The sequence below is a fragment of the Petaurus breviceps genome, unplaced genomic scaffold, assembly GCF_028583685.1.
Source record: "Petaurus breviceps papuanus isolate PSGF00001 unplaced genomic scaffold, PetGlider_PUasm1.0 180, whole genome shotgun sequence".
In the NCBI taxonomy this organism is placed as follows: domain Eukaryota; kingdom Metazoa; phylum Chordata; class Mammalia; order Diprotodontia; family Petauridae; genus Petaurus; species Petaurus breviceps.
Genome location: NW_027185782.1, coordinates 1,977,839 through 2,005,514, shown reverse-complemented (window position 1 = coordinate 2,005,514; position 27,676 = coordinate 1,977,839). Strand labels below are relative to the sequence as shown.

Genomic DNA, 27,676 nt, shown 5'->3' with positions numbered 1-27,676 from the left:
TCGGCGGCCTCCCCCCCCCCCCCCCCCGCCCCTCCCCCCCCCGCCCGGCCCGGCCCGCCGCCCGCCATGCCGCACGCCTTCAAGCCCGGGGACCTGGTATTCGCCAAGATGAAGGGCTACCCGCACTGGCCGGCCCGGGTGAGGGGCGCGGGGCCGGGACTGAGGGACTTGGGGGACCTGGGGGGCTGGGGGCGGCCTGGGGGCGCGAGGGGCTTGGGGGGGCCTTGGGGGGCTGCGCAGGCAGAGGAGGATTTGAGGGTTCAGGGGGACCCCCGGGATGGGCGGGGCTTAGGAAACTGACCCAGACCCCGTCCCTGGGGGCATGTGGGGAGCCGAGACCCCACTGGGAGGAGGGAAGGGTCCGGAGCTGTGGGAGCTCTGGGGCGGGCGTGGGCACAGGGCACGGAGGACCCCACAGAAGCTTCGGGGAAGATGGAGAAGCCCGAGAACTGGGGCACCTTGGGGATCAGAGGGCTGTGGGGGAACCCCAGAGGATTCTGGGGTTGGGGGACTGGGAAGCCTCGGGGAAGTCTGTGCCTTAGCCAAGGAAGCGGGAATGCTCGCAGGCTTGGTAGAGAGGGACCCCTGGGCCTGGCGATGCTCTGGAGAGAACCCTGAATGGGCTCAAACACAGGTTCTGCTACTTGTATGACCTTGGACAAGTCCCTTTTTCCTCTCTGGGTCTCAGTTTACTCATCCTTAAAATAAGTGGGTTGAACTAGATGGTCTTTGAAGTCCCTCTCTGCTCAAAGTCTATGTTCCTGTGACCTGGGGGAGTCTGGGGGTGAAGTAGACTGAGGAATCTAGCACTTGAGTCCAAAAGACAGAGGAAAGAGTGGGGAATGAGAAACTTGGGTGCTGAGAAAAGACTATGCCTGTAGAATTAAGAGCTTTGAAGGAAATTCGGGGTACTAAGGAGTTTATGGGGGACTGAGGGGTAAGCTTCCTTGTGGGCAGGGACTATTTCTGCCTCTTTTTATATCCTCAGGGCTTAACGGTGGTGCCTGGCACTTAGCAGGTACTTAATAGATGTTTATTGATTTGAAGTGAATTGAATTAATGAGGAAAATGGAAGGGCTAGAGGGCCTAGATTTTGAGGAGTGGGTTGCTGGGAATATTGGAGGATCTGAAAAGGACCCAGAGAATTGGATTGTCACCTTGTGGCCTGTAGGGGATAGAGTAGAAAAAAAATGGTACTGATGAAGTATGACACTCTGAAGGAAGGTACAGTGGCATTTATAGTGGTTAGTAGGATTCTGCAAGGATACTAGCATGGTTAACTGGTGTCAGGGTGTGCAAAAGGGCCAGTCCTACAGAGCTGCTAAGCCAAGGCCGCTGTTGGATTTCAGGATGTAATGGATCCCTATCCCCTCCCCCTCCCCTTTGCCCCCAAGATGGAATGGGGCAGAAGGGCAGTGCACAGTGCTTGGAATGATGGTATGGGGATCCTGACAGGAGGTATACTGAAATATAAATTGAATTTATTGTGTGTCTGGAGCCAAGTGTTTAGGAACTTTGGGATTCACATATACAGAGAGGATATGATGAAGGAATCTGGGGCTTGTAGAGTTTGTGGAGTTTCTGGCATAATGTGCTTTGGAGGGACTGTTAAAGTTTGCTTTGAAATGCTTGTGATTATGGAGGCTAGATGATAATGAGTCCAGCAATAGAGGGGTGTGTCTTTGATATGTATTTGAACTCCTTGAAGAGTTAGGGTATCTGAGTAGGGAGGTAACATTTTTCACTTGTGTCTTGAAGGTTATTATGTAGGGAAGAATGCTTTGAAGGGAAGAGGATTAATTGTGTATGTTTTTGAATGATGAGAGAAATTACAGAAGGAACAGTAGTATCTATAACTCCCAAGAAGAAGGAGCTACCTGTTGTTATATTTGAAAGAATTCAGAGGTGAGGGAGGTGCTGACCGGGTGCTGGCAAAGTGTGCCAAGAATTATGGATGGGAGGGATTTATTCGTTCTGGAGCTGATGGGAGACCTAGATAGAGGGCAGCTAGTTTGAGCCCTCATTTCACAGATGAGGAGACAGAAATCCCCAGAGGTTAAGTGATTTGTTCAAGGTCACATAGGTAGAAAGTGGCAGAACTGGGCTTTGAACCCAGGTCCTTGACTCCAAATCATTTGTACTATGCTAGTTCCCCTGGTACCTAAATGGATGATTAAGTGAGCTAAATGAGATTTCCTTGGGGTTAGTAACAGTATGAATGGAACATGATGGAGCCAAGGAAATTGGAGGGGGCTGGCATAAGAGTTGTAGAAATAGGTCTGTGGGGCAGGAAAAATTAGAAAGAAAGGAATTGTTTGGTTAATCTAGGCTTCTAGCATTGATGCTAGTAACTACAGAGCCCTTACTATGGGGGATCTGGAGAAATCACTGTTTATAGAAAATTTCTTCCACTTTCCTAATTCCTGTTGCCTATGGCATGAATCCTTCTCATTCTCCTCTACAAAATTTCTTCCATCCCCAGACATTTCCAGGCACCTGATTGGAAACTAAGGGGTTTATGCCATCTTCCTGTTGGGAGGTGATTGACAGCTACTTTAGCCCATGGGCCTGCAAAGAGAGGGTGGGACTTCCTGGATGCTGAAGTCCTGTCTCCTGGAGCCCACTCCCTTCTCCATCCTTGTTGCTTGCCCCCTGCATGGTGGGTTTCTTCTGGGGCCAGCCCCCAGCCACAATATCTTCAGGGATCCCTTCCATGGAATGTCCCTTTGAGGGGAGGGGCCAGGGTAAAGGGACTTATCTCCATCCCTAGCATTGGCTCCAAGGAAGGTATTTGACTTCTTGAAGGTGAAGCATCTGTCCTGGGAATACTCTTCCTAGCGCCTATCTTTGGAGTGAGCGGAACTTACCTGAGTGGGGGAAGTACAGCACTTAACTTGGAACATTTAACCTCTTGCTCCTTTGATAGCTCCCCTTTCCATGGTGCCTCTTTTACCCAGATAACCTAGCATCTTTCTTGAATATCTGTCTCATGCTGACAGTGTTCACTTTGGAGGGTGTGGAGTGATGATACTTATCATTTCTGACCATCCCTACTTTCTTCACCTTGCAGATTGATGACATTGCAGATGGGGCAGTAAAACCGCCCCCCAACAAGTACCCCATCTTCTTCTTTGGCACTCATGAAACGTAAGTATCCCTCTCCTTCATCCGGTGCACTTGACTCAGACCTTTCTTTGGTACCATGCTATGACTTCGGGACTTAACTGTTCCTGTCCCATATTTTATTTCTCCAGAGCCTTTCTGGGACCCAAGGACTTGTTCCCCTATGAAAAATACAAGGACAAGTATGGGAAACCCAACAAAAGAAAAGGTTTTAATGAAGGTCTGTGGGAGATCCAGAATAACCCGCATGCCAGTTACAGTGCTCCGCCGGTGAGTCCTTTCTCAGAGATGAATTCATAGCTCTTCTCTTTTTCTTGGTCTTCTGCAGATAGTGCACTGAAGCCAATTCTTCATTTTATGACCAATCATTCCACAAACTGTACCATGAGAAGCCTTGAATAGGCTTGTCCAAATCAATCTGAGGGTCACTTTGCATTTGGTTCTTGAGAAGGCAACTGCTTAGTTGACTGACAGGAAAGGAAGAGGGAGCTATAGATCCTTAACCCCAAATTGTAAACATTTCTTTCTTCCAAGAAGAAAAAACGTGATATAATGGGTAGACATGGTGGCAGAGATCTACATCTGAGTTCTGTCTCTAGCACTTAGCTAGCTCTGTGACTAAAGGCAAATTCACTTCTCTAGACCTTAGTTTATTTATCTATAAAATGAGAGCCATAACATTTTTTCTACTTATTGTGAGGAAAGTGCTTCTTAGTATGTCAAGGGCCTAGAGAAGTGAGAGTAGTTGTTCTTTTTCCTCCTCCAAAGATGTCAGACCCTGAAAGAGTCTGTGATTGGTTATAATTAAAAGGTTTCCATTCCAGATGAAAGTGAATGGGGATATCTGTCATCTGGAAGGCAAATGGGGAGTAGAGTAGAAGCTAGAGAAGGGAGAGAGAGGCGGGAGAAGGGAGAAGGAGGGGAGCAAGTCTGGGGAGAGAACGAGCTGGCGATTGCTTCACTGTGAGTTTTGCTCTTTGCTTTTGAGCATTATTCTTGAGGCTTATGCAGATAATAAAAGGGGGCAGGAGGGTGGCACAGACCTAAGTGGAGAGCAAGAGCCTAGCTCAGGAAAGATTGGTAGGCCTTCATGGGCAAACTGGGAGACAACATGAGTCATCCACAAGGGATGGGTGGGTCCAGGGGACTAACGGCGGGTTGAGGAAAAGCAAAGCCATCACGGAAGGCACGATGATGGGCAAGGTCTGAGAGGAGTGCACAGAGATGTTTTTTGATGCTCTTGGTTGAGGCAGTGCTCTGGGTTGGAAGGCAGCAGAACCCTGTTCTCCCTCTCCCATGAGTCTGTGCCATCTCACAATTCCGTATCCATAGGCTGAGCACTGCATTCGGAGTTAGCAAGCCTGGCTCCGCCACTTACTGTCCTCTTCAACCTTTGGCACATCTGTTCCTTTCCTCATCCATATAATGTGATGGTTAGACTAAAATTATAAAGCCCTTTCCAAGGTCTTTGATTCCAGAGGGTGATGTTTTCCATATCTCTTTTCTTTGAAAGCCACATACTTGATTTGCCTTGGTCTGTTATGAGGGCAGTTTTTATCTTCTGAATCTTTTCAGGTGTTTGAGAAGCCTGGCATCTGTCTTCTTTGCTGTGGTACCAACCCCTTTCCCCAGTGCTTTGCTTGCTCTGGAATTTGGATAAACGGTTTCAGAATGTGGTTGAGTTTCACCAGCTCCCTTTCTGGCCCTGGCTCAATTTTTCTCTGGTTACCTCCTCACTGTGATGCTTCTCAGTGAATCATCAGCACCATTAATATTTATTGGACACCCACAGCATGCTAGGTACTCCATAAAACAGAGACAAAATACTGGCCCTCGAGGAACTGGAATTGGGAAACAGTGACCCTCAGGCTGCTCTTCTAGCCCAAACTACTTTGGCACTGAGCCACATTCACATCTCATAAGGTTCACGTTTCAAGTTTAAAAGAACTCAGTTTACCACCAGTAAACAGGGGGATGTGTCTGACTTATAGGCTGGAGAAGAAGACGCTGGGATCTTGAAGGATAGAGGGCTGATGAGACCTCATATGAGTGCAGTCTCAGTTTCCCCTATCCCTAGAAAGGCAGCATCCCGGAGTAGACTTGGAGGCAAAAGACCTGTCTTCACATGCTGACTTTTCATTTACTAATTGTATTACTTTGGGGGAGCCATTTTCCTTTTCTGAGCCTCAGTTTCCTCATCTGAAAAGTGGGGGACATGATATTTATTATTGCCTGCCATACAAGATTGGGATGAGGAAAGGACTTTATGTACTCTAGGGTACTTTGGGATTGTTGTTATTTTTGGAATCAGAAAATCTGAGTTGAAGTATCAGCATGACCACTTTTTCATATGACCTTCAAAAAGTCACTCATCCTTTTCCTCCATGTCCTCATCTGTAAAATGGGCATAGTAATACTTGTACTACTTCACTCGAAGCGTGGTCATTGTAGGGAAAATGCTTGGTAAATGCATTTGAGCTCTTACATTAGCTTTAGTATTATTGAGAAATAACAGGCCAAGGCCAAGGACCAAGAGGTCGGAACCATAGGAAGGCAAGAGACTTTGAGGAGAGGGAACTAAGAAAATGAAGGACTATATAAATTAATTATGTAAAAAGGGGTGGGTCCTCAGCCTCTTTTTATAGTGGATCTATAGGTGGAGAAGGAGTGATGGTGTTTACTAGCTGAGTCCCATAGATAAATCACTTAACCTTTCTAAGACTCAGTTTCTTCATCTGCAAAATGGGGATAATAATAACACATACCTCACAGAGCTGTTATAAGGATCCAAGGAGATTCTGTCTGCAGAGAAGCAGCCTGGATGGACAGAAAGAATCCTTCGCTTAGGGCCTGCCAGGGCCTTGCTTTCTTTATCTGCAAAATAGGTTTAGCACTTGTACTTTTGACATCCCTGGGTTGTTGTGGGGAAAGTAAAGAAAGCCTTTAATGCTGTAGAAAAAAGTGAATTCCTGCTGTGTATTTGTTGCAAGGATTTGTTCTCCCCAGCCTTTTAAGAGAGATATGGTGGGATTGTAGTAATTATTGCAAGTAACATAGTTAAAGTAGTAGCTCTTTTCCCCCTCCCATCCCTTCCACTCTGCGCTTTGCAGAGGATAATAGACTGATACATCATCTTCGTGAAAGATAGCAAATAAAAGTTACTGTACTTCCATGGCTGGCTTTCCCCCTTCTTTTCTCATGTTGCATGTTATATTTCCAATTCTTTAAGACAGTGCCAGAAGTCAAATTCCTGTTTTATTTTATGGAACCATTTTAGAGGCTTTGAGGTTGGTTAGTTCTTGGCTCTTTCCTGGTTCTCCTCAGTGCTGATTATCATTTGGATGATCTAGACTGGAAAACATTTATGATATCAACAGGAGGTAATGTGACTCTGGCAGAAACAGCTTTGGGAGTCGAGGAGTCTGAGTCCTTGTCTGAGGTTCTGCAATGATTTGTCTGACCTCAGGCCCATCATTGAGCTGCTCCATGCCTCAGTTTTCCTCTCTGAAAAATGGGGGATAATTCTGCCTTACCTGTTTGATCAAAGGGACATTGCAAAGATAAATAATAACTTACATTTTAATGGTGCTGTGTGGTTTACAAAATATTCAGTAACTACCTTGTGAATATTATCTTTATTTTGCAGATGAGGAAACTGAGGTAAAGTGACTTATTTAGAATCACATGACTAGTAAGTGATAGAGTCAGAGCTCAGACTCCAGTCTTTTTTTTTTTCTTTTTGGAGGGGGGAAGGCTGGGCAGCTGGGGTTAAGTGATTTGCCCAAGGTCACACGGCCACTGAATGTTAAGTGTCTGAGGCTTGATTTGAGCTCAGGTCCTCCCGACTCCAGGGCCGGTGCTCTATTCACTGTGCCACCTACCCACTCTTCCAGTCTTCTTTAAGTCCAGTGCTCTTTCCATTGTACTTCCTTGAAATTGGGTCACTGTCCAAAAACCAAAAGGACCATAAACTGAAAAGAAGGTTTTTGCCATAGTAGGCAGATGTAAACCAAGCATTCCTGCTTCTTTGCGTGACTTTGGGAAGGTCACGGACTCTCTGGTCCTCAGTTTTACTCTGTACAAGTAAATTTAATTCTACAAAACTTTATTTAGTGCCTACTGTGTACAAGGTATAAAATGAGGATTATTAATAACTGTTTCCCGCAAGTAACTGGGGTGTTGTAAAAAGAAAAAAATAAATGGCTTCCCAGAGCTTTCTGGAAGAAAGGTGTGATACCAACTCACAGAGGCAGCATTACTATTCTCTCCTGGCTTGTTAGACTTTGGGCTTGACCTACTTAGAATTATCCTCTTGAATCTTGTCAAAAGTGATAGAGACAAGGTCATGTTGCATTGACCAAGAGGACTCTGGGCCATTACAACCCAGAAGAGTGGGGACATGTGTTATATATTCAATTCCTTTTGACTCCCTATAAAATGAAGACAATTTCTGACATTATCATTGTTTTTAATAAATGGTAATTGTTTTGTTGCTTCTATCATCAAAATGCATTGAACAGTTTTTAATGGAGCCTTTAAAGAAAGACCAAGGGTTTTCTATAGAAGGGTAAAATATGGGGAAGAGAAAGGAGAGAGAGGGAGAGAGAGGGAGCAGGATACATCTGCCAGCACTACAATGATCCTGTCTGGGTGGATGAGTTCTGAATCCCTGTCTTTAGCCCTGACCTTTTCCCCAAGGCCCAGTCATTTATTACCAATTGCTTGTTGGACATTTTGAGAGTGTGGAACTGGAAATTTCCTGCCCACTTTGATTTTCCTTGATTCCAAGCATGTGTGTCATATTTTTGTTTGTCTTCTTATCTTCCTGTGAGTGCTGTGAGTCTTCCTTTGAGCGGCAAGCATTGCCAAACCTCTCCGTCTGTGTTTCTGCCCTTTAGCCCGTGAGTTCTTCTGACAGTGAAGTCCTGGCTGGAAGTGACGCGGAAGATGAAACAGGGCTCATGGCTGTGGCCTCAGTGACGGCAGCCAGTGCCAGTGAGAAGATGGAAAGTGATGAAGAATCTGACAAGGGCAGTGAACACAGTGGGATAAAGCGGAAAGCACCACCATTGAAAGTAGGTATGGGGTGAGCTGAGCCTGGATCCCAGGCCCTTGTGGATGGAGAAGTGGGGTTAGTACTGAGGCAGCAGAGGAGCTAAGGGAGGGTCACCAAGGGTCTGCCTAGTCCTGCTGGTGCTGTCAGCCCTAGGCAAGGTGCTCTTCCTGTCTGGATCTGTTTTCCTATTTGTCAGGTGAGGGACTTTAATTCAGGAGAGCCCCGAGTTCAGATTTCCACTCTGATACTCATCATTTGTGTGAGCACAGTCAGCCACTTAACCTTAATAAAAGGATTTGTTCTTTAAAACTTGGACTTAGAGGGCTGCATTTGAGGACCTAGAGGGCCACATGTGACTGCAGTTTCCCCACCCCTACACTAGGGGTACTCTCTTAAAGGAATCTTCATATTGCTCCTTTGATAAAGAGAGAAATCCACGAGGAATGTAAATCTCTGTCCAATTTGCCTGTCAGTACAATTTTTAAAAATTTAGGTCATCTTTGAGGGATGGGACACTCCTGTCTAATGTCTCTCACCTATATTTCCTATTTCAGGGCAGGTTTCTTTAAACCAAAATGACTGTGCCAGGGCATCAAAGTCAGGATTTTATTACTTTCATACAGTTTCCCAAGAAATCAAGGCCCCTATTTATTGGTCTCTTGGGAAAGATGATGGTTCCATGGGTTACCTGATCCCTTCCTTTCCTCTCATGCCAGATTTGATGAAAAAAATTGGTAATGGGGGATTCCTACATGACTGGAATATAGTGCTTTGCGGTTGACAAGGTGCTTTGCCTATGTTTTCTGCTTTGATCCTCACAATAAGCCTTGTGGGCTGAGTAGTTAATATTGTCAGGATTTTACAGATAAGGAAACAGGATCTGAGAAATTAACTGTCCCTCTTAAATCTTCTAAGTGGTAAATCTTCTGAGGGGCTTGAACTCAGGACTCCCAGCACTCTTTAAAAATTTAAAAATTATTATTGATACATTTTACTTTGAGACGGCAGACACTTCCAGAAAACCCCCAAGCAGCCCCAAGTACTTTCCCCTCAAATAGTTAAGCAGAACTGCTTGTTGGAGTGACTGCCCTGATGGTGTGTGCCTCTTGTTCAGTTCATCATAGAGCACTTAGTCAGTGCCTTCTGTGTGCCAGGCATCATGCTAGGTACTGGGGAGAGAACAACAAATGAAGAGCCCCTGCCTTCAAGGAGTCCATATTCTGTTGGCTGGAAACAGCATGTAGCCTTGTAAATAAATACAGACTATCTCCAGAGTAAATCCAGCAGAATGGGAGTGGGAGGCCCCAGCGGCTGGAGGAGATCAGGAAAGGGCTTGTGTGGGAGATGCCTCTTAGGCTGCCACAAAGGCAGCCAGGGCTCCAGAAAGGCCCTGGCCTGGGGTGAGGGCATCCCAGGCATGGGGCACAGTCTGTGCTGTCCCCACGCAGTGGGGAGGTGGAATGTCACATATGAGGAACAGCAGGTAGGCCAGTTAGGCTGGAATGCAAAATTCATGAGGGGAATAATGTCTAATCAGCCTACAAAGGTGAATTGGAGTCAGATTATTAAGAAGTTAAAAAAAATTATTGCTATGTTTTGTTTTTACATCGCCTACATTTCCAGGGGCTGCCTCCCTTCTCCCCTTCCTAGGGGGCTATCCCTTAAAACAAAGAATAAAAAAGAGGAGGAAAAAGAGTTTAAGAAAATCAGACAATAGATTGAACAAGTCTTTGGTTTATGTCTACAGACTCTCACCTCCGCAAAGAACTAGATGGAAGTGGGTAAAAGACTTTAAATGCCAAATAGAGGAGTTTATGTTGTATTTGTTCTAGAGTAACAGTTCTTTTTTGGGGGGTTCTGTGAACTTATTTTTTTTAATATGTTGGTAACTACTTCAACATAATTTGTTTCCTTTGTGATCCTGCCCTGTGTATTTTATGTATTTAAAAATATCAGCCTAAGAGAGGGTCCATAGGCCTTACCAGACTGACTACCAAAGGGGTCCAGGACACAAAAAATTTAGAACACGTGCTCTAGAGGCAAAAGGGAGCTAGGTGATGGAGCTTTTTGACTAGGGGAGTGAGTGAGTCAGATCTGTGTTTTTAAACACTCCTTTGGCATGTCTTTGGAGGTTGGATTGGAGAGGGGACCAGCTTTAGGAAGAGAAATCAGTTAGTACCCCATGGGAGAGGTGATGAGGACTTGAACTTTGGTGATGCTGTGGAAGTAGAATTGATAAGATTAGGCAGTTGATTGGATATGTGTGGGGAGGCAGAATGAAGAGTTTTTGTATGACTGAGATTGTTATCATGAGTGACCGAAAAGATAGGGCTATCTTTAACACAAACAAAAACATTAGGAGGAAGGTGGATTTGGGGGGGAAATAGCAGTTTTTGGTCACGTTGCGTTTGATGTACCTGTGGGACATCCATCTGGCTGGAAATGTGTAGAGATTTACATCTGTAGTTTAGGAGAGAGTCTAGGGCTAGATATATAGATTTGGGTGTGTTGTGCATAGAAATACTAAGACCCCATGAGAGTTTGTGGAGAGAGAATAGGAGAGGACCTATAGAGCCTTCTGTTATCCCTGTGCATGAGTGATAACCCAGCAGAGATGGAGAAATGGTGGCCACCAAGAAGCAGAAATTGTGAAAAACTAAAGAGGAGAGGGCTATCTAGGAAGGAGAGGGCACTTAATTGTATTAAAAGCTGCAGGAAGATCAAGAATCAGTTACTCAGCAAGCTTATAGGTGCCTCTTGGGTCCCCATCATGCTTCCCTTAGAAGCTGTTTGAAACCTCTTTCCTCTTCAAATCCTCCATGCCTTGTTTTTCCCTTCTCCCACACCTCTCCTTCCCTTGAGAACTTTGCTTCTTATTTTACTGAGAGAATAGAGATGATTCCTTGTGAGCTCCACCTGCCTCAGTTCTCTCCCCATTCATCTGAAAACCCTCTGACAGCCCTTACCCCAGTGCCTGGCACATAGTAGGTACTTAGTAAATGTTTATTGAGTGTTGGCATCATTTCTGTGGATTTTTCTTACTTGGGCCAAACCTCTTTGTGTACTTGGTCCATCATCCCATTATCATCAGCAAGCATTTATTAAGTGCTTGCTGTGTGCCAGGCACTGTGCCAAGTTCTGGAGATACCAAGAAAGACAAGAACCAGTCCCTGCCCTCAAGGATCTCCCATTTTAATGGTGGAGTCAATATACAAAGAACTATGTCCTCTGAGATATAGATGGATATCAATATCAATAATGATCTCTGTGTGCATAAATATATGTGTGTATGTATGTGAGGTAATCTCAGAGGGAAGGCACTGAGGGTAGAGGTAGAAAGAGGAGTGGAGACCCCAAAAAGCCTCTTGCAGAAGGTTTCATTTGAACCGAGTCTGGAAGGAACCTGGAGAAAGCCAGGAAGTAGAGGTGTGCGAAGGAAGAGAATTTAAGGCATGGGGGACAGCAGCGCAAAGGCAAAGAATCCGCCCATGAGGAAGAAAGTCAGTGTTGCTTGATCAGAGAGTATGTGGAAGGAGCCACATTATGAAGGACTGTAAAAGCCAAGGAGGGGATTTTATATTTGATCTTGGAGGTTATAGGGAGCCATGGAGTTTACGGAGGAGGGTAGGTGTGTGTGACATGTTCTGATTCCCTGCTTCGGGAAGATCATTTTGGCAGTGGAGGATGTACTGGAATGGGGAGAGAACTGAGGCAAGGGAGACCATCCAGCTGGCTATTGCAGTAGTCCAGGCATGAGGTGATGAGGACCTGCGTCAGAGTAGATGCTTGTGGAGAGAAGGTGTATGTGAGAGACGTTGGGAAGTGACAAGATCTGGCAGCAGACTGGCCACTTAGGGTGAGCGAGGAGTTGAGGATGACGTGGTGGATGTGAGACTGGGTGACTAGAAGGATGGTCAGGAAGCTTGGGGGAAAGATAGTGAAATCCATGTTGGGCATGTTGTCTCCAGGATGTCCAATTTGAGATGTCCAGCAGGCAGTTGGTAAAATAAGACTGGAGGTCAGGAGAGAACTGGGGTGGATGCCTAGATTTTATAATCATCTGCATAAAGATTATCATTGAATCTGTGGCACCTGATGTGATCTCCAAGTGATACAATATAGAGGGGGGAAGGAAGAGGACCAAGGACAGAGCTCGGGGAATACCCATGGTTAGTGGCTGTGACCTGGATGAAAAATCCAGCAAAGGAGACTGAGAAAGAGTGGTTAGACAGGTAGGAGGAGAGCCAGGAGAGAATAATGTCACAAAAACCTAGAAAGAAGAAGAGGTTGTCAGAGGCTGCAGAGATATCAAGAAGTATGTTTTGGCAATTAAGAGATCATTGGTTTCAGTTGAATGATGAGATTGGAAGCCAGTTTGTAGTTAAGAAGGCAGGAAATCAGCATTTGGTAAGCACCTGTTATGTGCCAGGTACCGTGCTGAGCACTTTATGAATATCTCATTTGGTCCTTTGATGTAGCACCTATAGAGAAACTGAGGCAGACAGAGACCAAAGGACTTGTCCAGGGTCACTTGGTAAATGTTTGAGGCTGAATTTAAACTTAGGTCTTCCTGACTCCACGCTTGGCTGTCCACTGCACCAGTTAGTTGTTTCTCAACTAGAGGAAAGAGGAAAGGGAGTGGAGACCTCAGTTATATGTGGACCTCTCCAGGAGTTTAGCTACAAAAGGGAGGAGAGATGTGGGATGACAGCTAGCAGGGATGGATGGGTCATGTGGGTTTTTGAGGAAGGAGAAGACATGGAGGTGATAGGGAATGAGCTGGGAGACAGGGAGAGGAATAGTAGTGAGAGATAGGGGATGACAGAGGGCACGATTTGCTGGAGGAGACACAATGAAATGGGATCGGTGGGATCAGATCCCTTCTCTCTTTAGACTGTAGCCTCAGTCATCCCTTTTCTCCCATCTCCTGGTTCTTTTCCTGTTGCCTTCAAAGATGCCCAAGTCTTTCCTATCGAAAAAAAAACCCCTTCACTTGACCCTACCCTCTCTTTGTGCTGTTGTCTTGTAGCTCTTCCTTCTTCAGTTTAAACACCTTGAAAAATCTGTCTTCATTCTCTGCCTCCACTTCCTCTCCTCAGTCTTCTGCCATCTTGTTTCTGACCTCATCACTTAACTGACGCTGTGCTCTGCAAAATTACCAGTGGTTTCTTAATTGCCAAGTCTTACCGACTTTTCTCAGTCCTCATTCTTTTCAAAATCTCTGCTACATTTGACATATTGACCACTCTCTCCTAGGTTTAAGTGATTCTGTTCTTTTCTAGTGCTCTTTCTTACCTGTCTCCCTGTTTTTGCTCTGTCTTCTTTGCTGGTTCTAATATATATATATATATATATATATATATATATATATATGTATATATATATATATATATATTGCTTTTTGGAGGGGGGAAGGCAGGGCAATTGGGGTTAAGTGACTTGCCCAAAGTCACACAGCTAGTTTTTGTGTTAAGTGTCTGAGGTTAGATTTGAACTTAGGTCCTCCTGACTCCAGGGGCGGTGCTCTGTTCACTGCGCCACCTAGCCACCCCTTCTTTGCTGGTTCTAGATCACACTTCCCAACTATGAGAGTTCCCAAAGTCCTATCCTAGCCCTTTTCTCTCTTCTCTCTATACTAGGAGTGGAGAACCTGTGGACTCGAGGCCACATGTGGCCCTCTAGGTCCTCAAGTGCATCCCTTTCACCGAATCCAAACTTCACAACTTCACAAAGTTTGGATTCAAAGGGCCACAGTCGAGGATCCAGAGGACATGTGGCCTCGTGGCTGTAGGTTCCCCACCCCTGCCATCTCTATTCTGTCTTAATAACCTCATCAGTTGTTGTGGATTGAACACAGATGACTGTGTTGATTTATATGGCCAAGCCCTTGTTTCTTCCCTGAGTTCAGTCCCACGTCCCCATTTGCCTATTGGATATTTCAAACTGGATGTCCTAGAGACATCTCAAGCTTAACATGTCCAGAACTGAACTCATTATCTTTCCCCTAAACAGCTCCCTTCTTTGAAATTTTCCTACTTCTGTCAAAGGCATCACCATTTCGCCAGTGTCCCAGCTTCATAACCTTGGTTTTGACTCTTTGACTCCTTCCTCTACTCATCCTGTGTACCAAGCATAGATAGCGGTTCTGTGTCCACAATATCTCTTGCATCCAACCCCTCCTTTCCATTCACATAGCTTCCACCTTGTTCAGCCCCTCATCACTTCTTGTCTGAATGATTTAAGTCTCTCACCATTCTGTTTCTTCCTGCACATTGCTACCAAATTTTCCTTAAGTGTAGATCTGACCATCTGACTCCCATATTTAATCAACTTCAGAGGCTTCCTCTTGCCTTTAGGATAAATTATCAACTCTGTTTAGCTTTTAAAGCTTTTCATAACCTAGCCCAATCTGTCTTTCCAGCCTCATTGAGCTGTATTTCCCCCTCTTATAGTCTGTGATTCAACCAAACTGACTTTCTTTCAGTTACTCCCCCATCACCTTCCATCTCTTGTCCCTGTGTTTTTGCACTGACTCTCTGTCCGTCATGTCTGGAATGGACACCTTCCTTACTGCCACTTCAAGATGCAGCTCATGCACTATTTTTTGCTTAAAATGTTTCCAGATACCCCCATGCTAGAGCTTTCACTCCCAAATCACCTTATATTTAATGACTTTGTATATACTTGTATTTATTAATTTTATATTTATGTTGAATATGTTTATGTAATATTTGTTGTTTCCTTCATTAGAATTAAGCTTCTTACAAATTGAGAGGGTTTCATTCTTTCTACTCATATCCCCAGCACCTAGTAGTGTCTCATATACAATAGGCACTTAAGAAAATGCTTGTTGATTAACTGATTGATTATTACATGCCAGTGCAAATGGGGACACAAAGACAATAGTGAAACAGCCCCTGTACTCAAAGACACAAGTGGAGAGAAGGTGAATTTGGGAGGGGAAGGCGTTGTCACCTGGAGCAGGGATCAGAAAAGACCTCATGGAGAAGTGGTGCATAAACCGAACCTTGACAGGACTCCCACATAGAAATTTCCCCCTTCACAGGTGATCAGAAAATAAGCAAATGTCGCCAATCCAAATCAGTTCCCAAGAAGGATGCAGGCGAAGGAATGACCATTGAATCTGGCAATTAAGAGATCCATGAACACTTTGTAGAGCAAAAAATGGTGTGTGCCTTAACATTAATACTCGGATACCACCAGTGTCTCCTGGATTGGATCTGACCATTTTGGCCTTTTGGTTACTATCTTTAGAATGTTCATTGTAATGATTGTGTGAATTGGTATATTGTCCTTTTGGCTTTGCTTTCCTCACTCTGCATCACTTTATGTGACTTTCTCTATGTCTTCAAATTCTTCCTTTTTGATATTCCTTAAGTCTCCTTCCTACTACATGATAGTAGCCTCTCCAGAGGAGGGAAGTGAATTTGGGGTGCTGCTTGATGTTGATGATCTCTGGACCTACCTGCCAAAATAACTAATGGTTTTCACCTCAGGTGATTCCAGGACCTCTTTCCAACTCCAAACAGCTCTTGGTTTATGTGTTCTTAGGGAAGTGAAAGCTGGGGACCAGTACAAGTTTTTCTTGACATTTTTTTTTTTTACCTCTTCCATTTCATTCTGTTCTGGTGACCCAGCCCTAGAAGCCTTGCTCTATATTGATGACTCACACTGTGTGCCTCTGAGATAGGTTTAGAGTGTACTTGGGCCCTCCTCTACCCTGAATAGGTAGCAGACAGGGCCTTCTGGAAGTGGGGGTAGAGAGTAGTGGGAGAATCCTGGGGGGAGCAGTAGCCTTTTCAGTCACTGGTATACATACATGTACCTTCTCTTTTTCCAGATGCCAGTGTCTAAACGGGCACGCAAAGCCTCCAGTGACTTGGACCTGGCCAGTGCATCCCCTTCAGAAGATGAAAACTCAGAAAGTTCATCAGAATCAGAAAAAAACAGTGATCAGGTGAGTGTGGGTCTGGATCTTTGATGGGGAGGAGAGAAATGAATCAGGTTAGGGGAAGTTGGTCAGGAAAAGACACAAGGGGTCTTTTGGAGAGAGCAGAATCTCTTCCATTCCCATCTCATTCACTTTTCCCTGGACTCAGGATATCATAAAGGAAGCTTAGAGATCGTCCAGTGTAGCCTCTTCTTCTGACAGGAGAGAAGTAGATCCCAGAGGAGAGTGGGATTTCCCAGGGTCGGATGCTGAGCGAGCTGCGGAGCTGGGCCTTGAAGCCCAGTCTGCCTCCTGCCTGCCCCTTGGTCTGTGACTGAATATGGGCATTGGGTGCTTTGCTGATAATGTTGTTGGCCTCTGTGCTCCATAGGTTTTGGTGCCAGCTTGGATTCCCTACAGGTTCCATTAAAGCTGAGACAAAGGGCTTTTGTGAGATGGCTGCACAGGGTGACTGAGGCCAGAGTGGGTGGGGTGTCTGGCCTGGCACTATGCTCAGTGTCCTGCCAATGTTCTCCTGTTCCACTCAGGACTTCACTCCAGAGAAGAAGACTGTTGCCCGGGTCCCACGGAGGGGCCCAGTTGGAGGAAGGAAGAAAAAGGTGGTAAGTCCTCACGCCTGTTCTTTGCCCCTGGAAAAACTTTAGGGGCTTCTTGGTCACTGACTCTGGACTTGCAAAATGGACTGGGATGAAGAGAACTTCAGGGTCCCTTCCAGAGTGTTTCATTTGTGTAATTGATAATTACTGGGCACTCAAATAGCAGTTCAGTTTTTCATGATCTTTTGTTTGGATTGCTGTGGTGACCAGTCTGTGTACAAGGCAGGTGGAGATGCACAGTGAGAGCCCAGGAGATAGACTTTGGCTAGCCTTAGAGATCTGGGAGTGAGTTACGTACAAATGGTAACCGAAGCCATAGGGGCTTACTGAGGGAGGGTGTAGAAAGCAAAGAGAAGAGGGCCTAGGCGAGGGCTGAGGTGGGAGCCTTTGCACAGAGGTGGGTGGGGGATGTGGCCCAGCATTTTTGGTGCCTCCTACATGCTGCTGCCAGGTTAAACGTCCAGAAGCAGAGTTCTATCATCTCCTTGCATAAAGTCCATGCTCATCAGCCTGCCATTCAAGGCCTTCCTGACCGTTCTCCAGCCTTCATTTCTAGCTTCCCAGCTCACTATGTAAAACTGTTTTGAATCTTCCAGTTAATAATGTCCCCCATTACCTTGTGCTTATTTATTTCATTTGTGTGTGTGTGTGTGTGTGTGTGTGTGTGTGTATATATATCTATGTATGTATGTATGTATGTAGTATGTATGTATGTACTGTACTCCCCCAGTAGAATGTGAACTTTCTGAAGGCAGGGACTGTTTCATTATTTCATCTGTAACCTCAGTGCTTTACAAAGTCCCTGGCTCATATAATAGACACTTAATACATCCTTGTTGATTGTTTCCCCAGCATACCTTCTATTGTCCAGCTGAACTGTGATCATGTCCTGGGCTTTCCTGCCTCTCTGCCTTTGTCCACACCATTCATTAGGCCTGCAGCATCCTTCCCACTGTCTTAATTATCTTGGCCTCTGTCTCTGTCTTTCAAAACCACAGGGCCCAGTCTCTTTATAAAGCTTTTCCTGATTCCTCTCCCCCCATTCCTCACCACCAGAAGTATTCTCATACTTCTCTGAACTCCTCTGGCACTTTCCACCTCTCTTATACACTTACCTAATCATATTTTGTATAACAGTCATTTGTGTTCACATCTTAAGTCATCTGGTAGATTGTCTGCTCCCTGAGGGCACAGAGCATATCTATCTTTATGTTGCTGGCTGTGCTTACTTAGTACAGAATAAAATTGTTGGAGTTTGGTCCTTGAAGGAACTTATTCTCTCTAGATGGGGAAAGGAGACAGATGTAGATGAATGAAAAAGCACACAGGGTACTATATAACAAAAGCAGCATGCATTTATTAATTGCCTGCTGTATTTTTTTGGGAGGGCAATTGGGGTTAAGTGACTTGCCCAAGGTCAGACGGCTAATTTTTGTGTTAAGTGTCTGAGGCCGGATTTGAACTCAGGTCTTCCTGACTCCAGGCCTGGTGCTCTATTCACTGAACCACCTAGCTGCCCCAATTGCCTGCTGTATTAATGTGATTAAATGCCAATTGAATTGCACATAATTCTTGGAAGGGATAAGTTAGTATTACTGAAATAGTTGGAAAAGCCTTGGTGGAGGAGAGTGGTTCTTTTCCAGGACCTTGAAGGATAAATAGGATTTGGGTAAGCTGAAAGAAGGGGTGATCAGAGGTGGGCAGTTTGGACAGGGGGTGCAGTGGGAGGTAAGATTGAAGGCTTGGTCATTTTGAGGTGGTTCTTGGCCCTTTATAGGGACCTGTATCTGCCCCCTTCACACACCTTCCATAATGCTTCCTCTTCTGTTGTATCCCTAGAAGGTGGATTCTGGTTCTGATTCAGACTCCAAGGCTGATTCAGAGGAAGCTCAGAACAAACCAATGATCGTGACAAAATCAGACTCAGACTCGGACTCAGAATCAGACTCGGATATCTCCGTCAAGAAGCCTCCACGGGGCAGAAAACCAGGTAGAGCTGCAGGGGGAGGACCAGGCCTTCTTGTTCCCCTTTTATTCCCCCTGAAACTCTGCTACTGTGTGAGGGCCCTGCCTCTTCTCCTGAGGCTCCCTCTGACCTTTGGAGTATCTCCAGAGGGCTGAGAGAAGCAGCAGGTAGATACTCCATCATTTCTGTCCTCTAGCCGAGAAGCCTCCCCCCAAACCTCGGGGAAGAAAACCAAAGGTAGAACGTGTTCCCAGCAGCTCCAGCAGTGACAGGTGAGTGTGGGGCAGGGCCTGGCGCCAGACTCCCGAGTACCGTTGGGCTAATTCTGGTCCCTTTTGTACCAGCCAGGGAGGGAGGAAATGTGAACTCTCCCTCCCCAGTTCTCTGTCCCCTTTTATTGAGGAGGAATTCTTTCAGCAACAGACACACCTGGGATCAGGGGTGAGAGCAGACAGCTAGTGCATATTCCTTTCCCTTTGCTCTCTTGTGGGTTTTTTTTCCTTGTGGGCTCTCCTATTCCACAGTGACAGCGATAGCGAAGTGGACCGCATCAGTGAGTGGAAGCGGAGGGATGAGGAGCGGCGTCGGGAGCTGGAAGAGAAGCGGAAGCGGGAGCAGGAGGAGGAGCTGCGCCGACTGAGGGAACAAGAGAAGGAGGAAAAGGAGAAGAAGAAAGAAAAGTCGGAGAGGGAGGACACACACCCCATCAGTGACAGCAGTGAGGCGGAGGTCAAAGACGATGAGCCCATCAAGAAGAGGGGCAAGAAAGGGCGGGGCCGAGCCCCTTCGTCCTCTGACTCAGAGCCAGAGCTGGAGAAGGAGGTGAATGGCCTAGAGCTCCCTGGGTGTGGCTCTGGGCTGCTGGCGGTCAGACGCTGTACATGGCTTCCAAGGAGCGCGTGGTGAAGGGGCACAGAGCTCTCTCCCTAGTCCTAAGCAGAGGCAGACCTGGAGACCTGGGGCTGCTGCTTCCCGTCTTTCTGACTGCCATTCTTACGTGCTTGTTCTAGGTGAAGAAGCCAGTGAAGAAGCCACAATTGCAGTCCTTAGAGCCATCGAAGAAACCAAACCAGAAGGAGAAAAGAAGCCGCCTGGAGGAGAAGTCCCGAGCCAAGTCAGCACTGATCCATAGTCCTTCTTTCCCCCCATTTCTCTTCCTCACCCTGTGGGCCTTCCTTCTGGGGGAATGAGCTCTTTGGTGCCCCATCCTCATGGTTTCTGGGTTTAGATCTCTTGTGCCTCCTGGGTATCTCTTTATAACAGCTCTTGAACTATGTCCTGGACCCTGGTGGAATTGAGTTTCCCTTTTCCTGGGTGCCCTTCAGGGTGTATGAGAACTGCTATCCAAGGGGAACAACTAAGAAATGTTTCCCCCGATCCTGGTGGCTGGGGGAAATACCTTTCAGGGGTAAATGGTAGGATTTGCATCCTACAGGTTTGGAGATCCCAGTGTTTTCTTTCATAAGCTTGTCTGCTAGGGCCATTGGGTAGTTTTCATTTTGAAGGTATGACATTTTGGTCCCTCCTGGAGGGAGTCTCCCTCCCCTCCCCCCCAAGTTACTGTGACAACATGAATATTTAGAGGATTGCAGTAGCTATATAGGGCACTAGCCCAGCAAGGGCCTTAGTTGTGAGGGTAATGGTGCCCAACTCCCTCCAGGCCTGTGAAAGTGGAGCGAGCCAGGAAGAAGTCGGAGGTGCTTCCAGAGAGGAGAGTTGAAAAGAAGAAAGGTGAGAAGTCGGGTTTCTCAACTAGGGTGCAGTAAATTGTGGGGCCCTCAGTGCTTGTGGTTGGGTGGGGGAGAAGGAGATGGTGTTGCCTCCTGATTCGAGCACATAATGAAGAAGGCTCCATGACAAATGTCTTTGCCTCTTTCATCATTGCTAAGATAAGGGAGGTGGAATTGCCTTTCCAGGTAACCTTCTGTGATGCTTTTTCTGGATGCCCTTTATTTTAGGTGGGCTTTTGTTATGGGGAAACGTAGAGTCCTTTAGTGCTGATGAGAGTGATGAGATACAGTTAGAGTAACTACAGCATTATGAGCTTGAAAATAATAAGAATCATAGTATCCCATTTAGATCTGAGGTTTAGAAAGGTCTCTACATCTATAATTGCTTTTGTGGGGAATGGGAGAGGGCTCAGAATTTGGATGCAGAGGACAATTGTGCAAAAGAGCCATTCGGGGTAGTATTCAGTTCAAAAGAGGGAAATTCTGTCTCTGATACTTACTAGCTATACTTCCTTCATCTGAAAAATCGGTATGATAGTATCTTTATGTTGACTTACCTCTCTGGCTTATAAGACAATGCATGTAAAGTGCTTTGCAAACTATGCAAAGTTATGCAAAGTCCTATGTAAACTTCAGCTTGTATTCATTCAGCTGTCATTTCATTAAGTGTGTCTATTATGTACAAGATAATTTGGGAGACTTTGTCTTAGCATCAGGATGCCCGCTCTTATTGGCTCGAGTCTTCCTCTTACTTTGGGCTGGGGATGTTCTCTCCTGCTTTACAGAGCCGTCTGTGGAAGAGAGGCTGCAGAAGTTGCACAGCGAGATCAAGTTTGCGCTGAAGGTTGACAATCCGGTAAGAGCTGTGTCCCGGGCCCCTGCTGTTCCCCTCTGCTCCAGGGACACTCTCTGCCCCTATCTCTTCCATTTTAGAGCTCGTGGACATGTTCTTTTCTTCATGGAATCCTGTCTCTAGAGTCTTCCTCAGATGCCTCCTGGTATTCTGGATGGGGCCCTGAGCTCTTGGAGGCCATATGCCAGTGGAGCCCAAACTTTGGCGGGCCTGTTTTCCAAGGACTAGTCTAACCTCATGTGGAGACGCTCTTGGCTTATAAGTCGACCACCAGAGAATCACTTTTTTTTGACAACAATAATACATAAGATCATCTTAGGGTATGTTGAAGAGAGGCCCCAGTCTGCATAGATATAGGCAGAGAGCCTGGATCAGTGAAATCACAGACCTTCTGAATTATTAAATTCAGTGCTTTTCTCTTATTCTTGCAACAAATCTGTGTTGCAGCTAGGGCTATTTGCTGATCAGACAGCAGCAAGGAGAGGTGTAGGGCCTTGTCTTAGGTCACAGAATGAATCAGGCCTGAGCTGGTCTGGAGCTCAGAGTTTTCAGCTGTACTATTTAGCTTGGAGCCCAGGCCTCTGCTGCATATTTCTCTCTCTTTTTTTTTTTTTAACTGATTTCCTTGGTATTTGACTGCCAGACATATGCCATATCTTGTACAAACTTGGGGCACATCACTGGGAGGACTGGTAGTATCAGGGCCCCTTTAGTAGGTCAAATAATGTTTATTACAGGACAGTCTAGCCTTGAAATAGTAGTGCCCAGTATCACCACATGGTGGCGTCCAAACAGCAAGTTTGGGGCATTTTTCCAAGGTTCTCCTCAACCCAGCAAAGTGTTTCTCTACCAGCCTACCTGTTCTTTGTGGCTGTCTTAGTCTTCTTAGTCAGTCAGTCAACACACATTTATTAAAAAGGCTCCCCATGGAGTGGTGGTAGGGCTGGGCTGTTTAAAGTCTGGCAGTGCTCTACCAGGCACCCCACATTTAAATTGTTGCCTTATTGGGTCCTGTAAAGGCCAACCCTCCTCCAGTCCCCTCACTACAGTAGTAGGTCCTAGGCTTTGTACCTTGGTGATCATATGGCTTTTCCTTTCCCAACCTGTAGGATGTAAAACGATGCCTCAGTGCTCTAGAGGAGCTGGGGAGCCTGCAGGTGACCTCTCAGATTCTCCAGAAGAACACAGATGTGGTGGCCACATTAAAAAAGGTACAATAGGAACTGCTGAGGTGAGGGCTGGGGAATGAAGGGGGTGGGAATGGGATGAAGGCAGGACATGTGGCAAGACAGGTCTGGTGTGAGGACAGGCTGTAATTCATAATGTCAGTATCTCCTGGCAAGACCTCTGAGAATAATGGGCTGGGGGAGTTGTTGGGGGCATTGCAGTTAAGTAGAGGAGGCTGATTGAGGACAGATTTAGTTACCTGGAAGACTGAGGATGATTGCTCCAGTAGAAGGGAACTACAAAGAAACTGAAGTCTTTTGCTTGTGTTTAAAAAGTCAAGTGTAGGATAGAGTGGGGGTGGTGATGGCACGGATTGTATGTGGGAGAGACGGGGCCATAGTAGCAACAAATAATGTAGAAAATACCTGGGGGAGTTTTGTGGATTGACTGCAAGCTTGATACAATTCAGCAATGTTATGCAACAGTTGAAAATGCTCCTGTATTCTCAGGTGGCACTCATAAAGTCAGAGTGTATAGGAAAAGGACTTTAGGGTTAGTGCCTTTATCTGCCCAGATCAGAGGACTTGTGCCATTTGAGGGTCAGATGCAGGAACTGTAGATATCTAATCTGTACAGGAGAAAACTTAAGGAGGACATGATCATTGTTGTTAAATATATGGGGGATTGTCACGAGGAAGAGTGTTTTAGTTGTGCTTGATTCATAGGGTAGAACAGGGAGGGGAGAAATGATGGAGAAGCAAATGTCAACTCAGCATGGAGGAAAAACTTCCAAACAAAGTTGTCCAAAAGTAGCATGGGTTATCTCAGGCAGTAATGAGCTGCCTGGAAGTCTTCACTGGGAAACTGAATAACCTCTTGGTTCTGTTGTAGTGGAGGGGGGAACTGATTTTTGAGGTCCCTTTTTAAATTCAATTTTATTTTACTTTTAGTTCCAAATTCTTTCTCTCCCTATACCCCTTCCCCACCCATTGAGAAGGCAAATAATACCCATTATCCATATGAAGTCATGCAAAATATATTTATGTGTTAACCATGTTTTAAAAAAAGAAAGAAATATGCTTTAATCTGTACTCTGAGTCCATCAGTTCTCTATCTGGAGGTAGCTAGCATTTTTCATCATGAGTCCTTTGGAATTGTGGTGAGTCATTGTACTGATCAGAGTTATAAAGTCTTTCCCAGTTGCTTATCTTTACAGTATTGCTGTTACTGTATAAATTGTTCTTCTTGTTGTGCTTACTTGACTTTGCATCAGTTCATATACATTTTCTCAGGTTTTTCTGAAGCCATCATCTTTATCATTTCTTATAGCACAGTAGTATTCCATCACATTCATATATCATAACTTGTTCAATCATTTCCCAGTTGATAGGTATCCCCTTGGTTTTCAATTCTTTGTTACCTTGAAAAGAGCCATTGTAAATATTTTTGTACATGGGGGTCTTTTTCCTTTTTCTTTGATTTCTTTGGGGTATGTACTTAGTAGTATTGCTGGGGCAAAGGGCATGCTCTGTTTTATAGCCCCTTGGGCATAGTTCCAAATTGTTTTCTAAAATGACTGGACGAGTTCACAACTCTACCAGCATTGCATTAATGTACCTATTTTCCCACATCCCTTTCTTTTTCTGTCATCTTAACCAGTCTGATGGATATGAGGTAGTACCTCATAGTTGTTTTAATTTACATTTTTCTAATTATTAGTGATTTAGGGCATTTTTTCAAATGATTTGATAGCTTTGATTTCTTCTTCTTAAAGCTACCTGTTCATATCCTTTGACTATTTATCAATTGGGGAATAGCTCTTATTCTTATAAATTTGCCTCAGTTCCCTGTACATTTGAGAAATAAGACCTTTATCAGAGAAACTTACTGTAAAATTCCACCCCCCCCGTCCAGTTTCCTACTTTCCTTCTAATTTTAACTACATTGGTTTTGTTTGTGCAAAAGCTTCTTAATTTTATGTAATCGCAATTTTGAGGTCCCTTTCCATAGCCAGGTGACTGCATCTTAGTGTGGAAGTGGCTATTAAAGGCATTACTCAGATTGAGGGAAGGGAATGTGGTGAACTGGAGTTTTTTTCTCATCTTGAGGAGGGATATTTTGCACCCAGATTCGCCGTTATAAAGCCAACCAGGAAGTGATGGAGAAAGCAGCAGAAGTCTACACTCGGCTCAAATCAAGGGTCCTGGGACCAAAGGTTGATGCAAACCAGAAAACTAACAAACCTGCCTTGGAGAAGGTCAAAACAGAGGTAGAGAAGAGTGAAGATCAATTGGCAGGAGGGGAGGCCCCCAAGGAGAAGACAGAGGAGGAGCCGAATGTCGGTAAGTGGATAGTGGCCTGATTTAAACCCCCATTCCCTTTAAGGCCAGTGGGAAGTTAGAATTCCTAAATCCTTTTATACCTTTGATGTTGTGGGATATAAGCCCTTAGAAAAAGAGTGTGACTTAAAATTTCTCCAAACGGACCAGAGAAAGCTTCTGTCCAGGGGTCTCTGGGCATCTGAGAAATGTTCCTAAGGAGACTTATAGGGGCCGTGTCACTTCTCTTGTCCTACGCCAGATTGACTGAGCTCTTGGCTTGGTGTGATGAAGACAGTGTTCATTCACCCTGAGGAACAGAGGTCAGTCAGTAGGATCAGGCCAGGGCAAAAAAAAGCGTAAAGGGAACCTCGCAAACAGGACAGACCCTCAATTTCTGTTCCGTGGCATGGCACAATTCAATTTCTCTTGCTAGTCAATGATCTGTTCATGTTCCTCAGTGTTCTTTCCAACATTTCGGTTTTCTAGCTGTTTGAAATATATTTGTCAAGCTCTCTCTGGTAGGTATAAGAAAGACCCATCAAGGGATATGTACTACATGACCAGACTGAAGTTGGTTTTTGTAGTGACAGGCATAACACCAGCAGTCCAACATGGAATAAGTTTCTCTTGGCTCTCTCTTCCTGGCTCAGATCTCTCAGCTCCAGTGAATGGTGAGTCCACAGCCCAGAAGGGGGAGAGTGGTGAGGACAAAGAACGAGAGGAAGGACAGAATATGGGAGAGGGGCAAAGATGCGGCTTGTCTGAAGACCTGCACAACGAGTGAGCATTGTTATGGGTTGTTGGTGTCAGAGAGGGAAATGGATTTTTCTGGAGAGAAGGAAAGCGGTGGTAGTGTACTCAGGCTATCATTGGGCCCTGTCTTGGGCCCTGGAGTCTAGGACTACTGCAAACTTGTTCTCAATCATATGGCTTAAAAGAATCATCAGAGTAAGGAGGGACCTCAGGGATCCCCTCACTTTACAGATGAGGAGGGAGAACCCAAGATCTGGAGAACTGAAGTGATTTGCCCAAGGTCACTCAGGTAGTAGAGCCAGGATTAGAACCCAGGGCCTTTAATGGGAGTCTCTAGATAGGCCTTTCTGGGATGGGGATCTAAAGACCCTGCTGGGGAGAGGGAAGCTGCTTAGATGAGCCTTTATTAAGAGGGGATCCTGGGAAACCATTGATTTAGTTGATTGCTGTTCCTCAAAGTTGGAAGTCTCATTTCTTTGGGAAGGTCACTTTAAACTCAGTCAGGTCACCTGTAACCCTTCCGACTGCTGCTGACTGCTGGCTGTAGCTTATCTACTTTCTAGGAGTAAATGACCCTGCACCAGGAGGGATGCTTCTTACTGCCACCTGCGCTTCCTCTTCTGGCATTGTTTTTGGAGGCCGGACTTGGCTGCTGCTCTCTGACCCCTTTTCTCTCCCCTTGCTCCCCCCCAGCACCATTCAAGAGGATCCAGTACTGGAGAGGCCAGGGAACGACCGACAGGAGAGAGAGAGGGTTCGAATGGACTCGGAGTCCCTTGATGAGGAGAGCTGAGGCCCTGAGTGTGCTGCTCCTGGCTCAGCTGGCCCTGGCTTTGAGCCCCTTCACTAAGTTACACAGTAGATGATGTATAGGTCTTGTTCCCCTCCCACCCCCAGACTCTTGTGAAAGCCGAGAACTTTGGGGAGACGCTGTGCTCTTCAGTTGTATTTGTCCCCTTGGGTTTTTTTCCCTCACCTAATTTCTGTGATTTCAAAACAACATGAAATGAATATAAAGGGTTTTTTAATGAAAAAAAAATTCATTTTTATTGGCTTGGTTTTCTAATGTTGTTGGCTGCAGTGGAGCCTGAAGCTGAGAGCTTGGCCGGTTTGGTGCAGGACAGGAGAAGCAGCACAGCCCCCATTAGCAGTGAACGGCAGCTTTGAACCAGCAGTGCTTCCAGCCTAGAGCCGGGCAGAGATGACTGAAGCAGAAATGGGGACAAGAGCCTGTGATCTGGTGGCCTGAAACTATTGGGCTTGGATTTCCTGGCTCTACTCACAGCTGGAAAAGTTCATCTTTACACAAAAGAAGAAAGAAAATAAAAATGTAAACTTTATGGCTCAAATGAGGCTGTGGTTTGAGTCTTCTCCCACTGAACAGCTTAACGGCCAGGCCAGCCAATGTCAGCCTTTGGGGAGAGCTTGGGGACCGAGCTGCATGGAACATGCAGAGCACGAACCACTGATCTTGGACTCAGCCTTGCTTTTCAGGTGGAGGTTGGCTGGACAGGTGGAGGCCCAGGCCACGGTGCTTTAGTGTTAAAGGGGGAGATTAGGCCTGGGGGGGCTGCCGTTATGAGCCCTGAGGCTCTTGGAGCTATATGCTGAGGGGACATTGGGCCCCTTGTTGTAAAGACTGCAGCTGTTTCCTGTCCACCAGGCTGGAGGTGGAGGTGCCTCTACCTGCAGAGATCTGGGGTCACGACATTTGGCAGGACGCACGACCTGAGCCAGGGGCTCCTCTTCACAGCCCTGGACACCAGCTTGGGTTTGTAACCTAGGCCCAGAAGGCTTGTGGCAGGTAGTTCCTTTCAGCTGTTCTTCCTCCTGCCTGTGGTAGGTGAGAGGGCCTGGGGCTCAGTGGACGAATTCCATACTGCTATGGGAAGGTATTTTCTGGGAGCCAGATCCATAATGAGGAGTTAGCTGGAATGGAGGTTTGATTGCCATTGATCTGTGGGGGGCAGCAGGGTCTGCTAATGGCAGGCCCTAACTTAGGGCCATTTTGTCCTGCTTGAAGTTGGGGAGTGGGTTTATTGGGGTAGAAAAAGAGAAATGTTAAGCCCTGCTGCTTAGAAGGTGTGTTTGAGGCTCTCCACTGCCTTTTATTTGAAGGGCACAGATGAAGAATCAGCC

The 27,676-nt window shown here is 45.8% G+C and overlaps 1 protein-coding gene across 2 annotated transcripts; it reads left to right on the top strand.

The window, feature by feature from the left end:
* On the top strand, nt 1-26,886 carry HDGFL2 (HDGF like 2). Of its 2 annotated transcripts, XM_069086788.1 has the most exons (16): nt 1-138; nt 3,071-3,147; nt 3,255-3,393; nt 8,022-8,198; nt 16,041-16,157; nt 16,679-16,753; nt 18,587-18,737; nt 18,910-18,985; nt 19,238-19,535; nt 19,724-19,827; nt 20,374-20,444; nt 21,229-21,299; nt 22,406-22,507; nt 24,592-24,805; nt 25,435-25,564; nt 26,231-26,886. In XM_069086788.1, the coding sequence occupies exons 1-16, from the start codon at nt 67-69 to the stop codon at nt 26,328-26,330; spliced, it is 1,974 nt and encodes a 657-aa protein (XP_068942889.1). In that variant the 5' UTR covers nt 1-66; the 3' UTR covers nt 26,331-26,886. The 2 variants fall into 2 exon arrangements, with proteins under 2 accessions (XP_068942889.1, XP_068942890.1); XM_069086789.1 differs by lacking the exons at nt 1-138; nt 3,071-3,147; nt 3,255-3,393 and adding an exon at nt 3,986-4,086.
* Nucleotides 26,887-27,676: the final 790 nt, after the last annotated feature.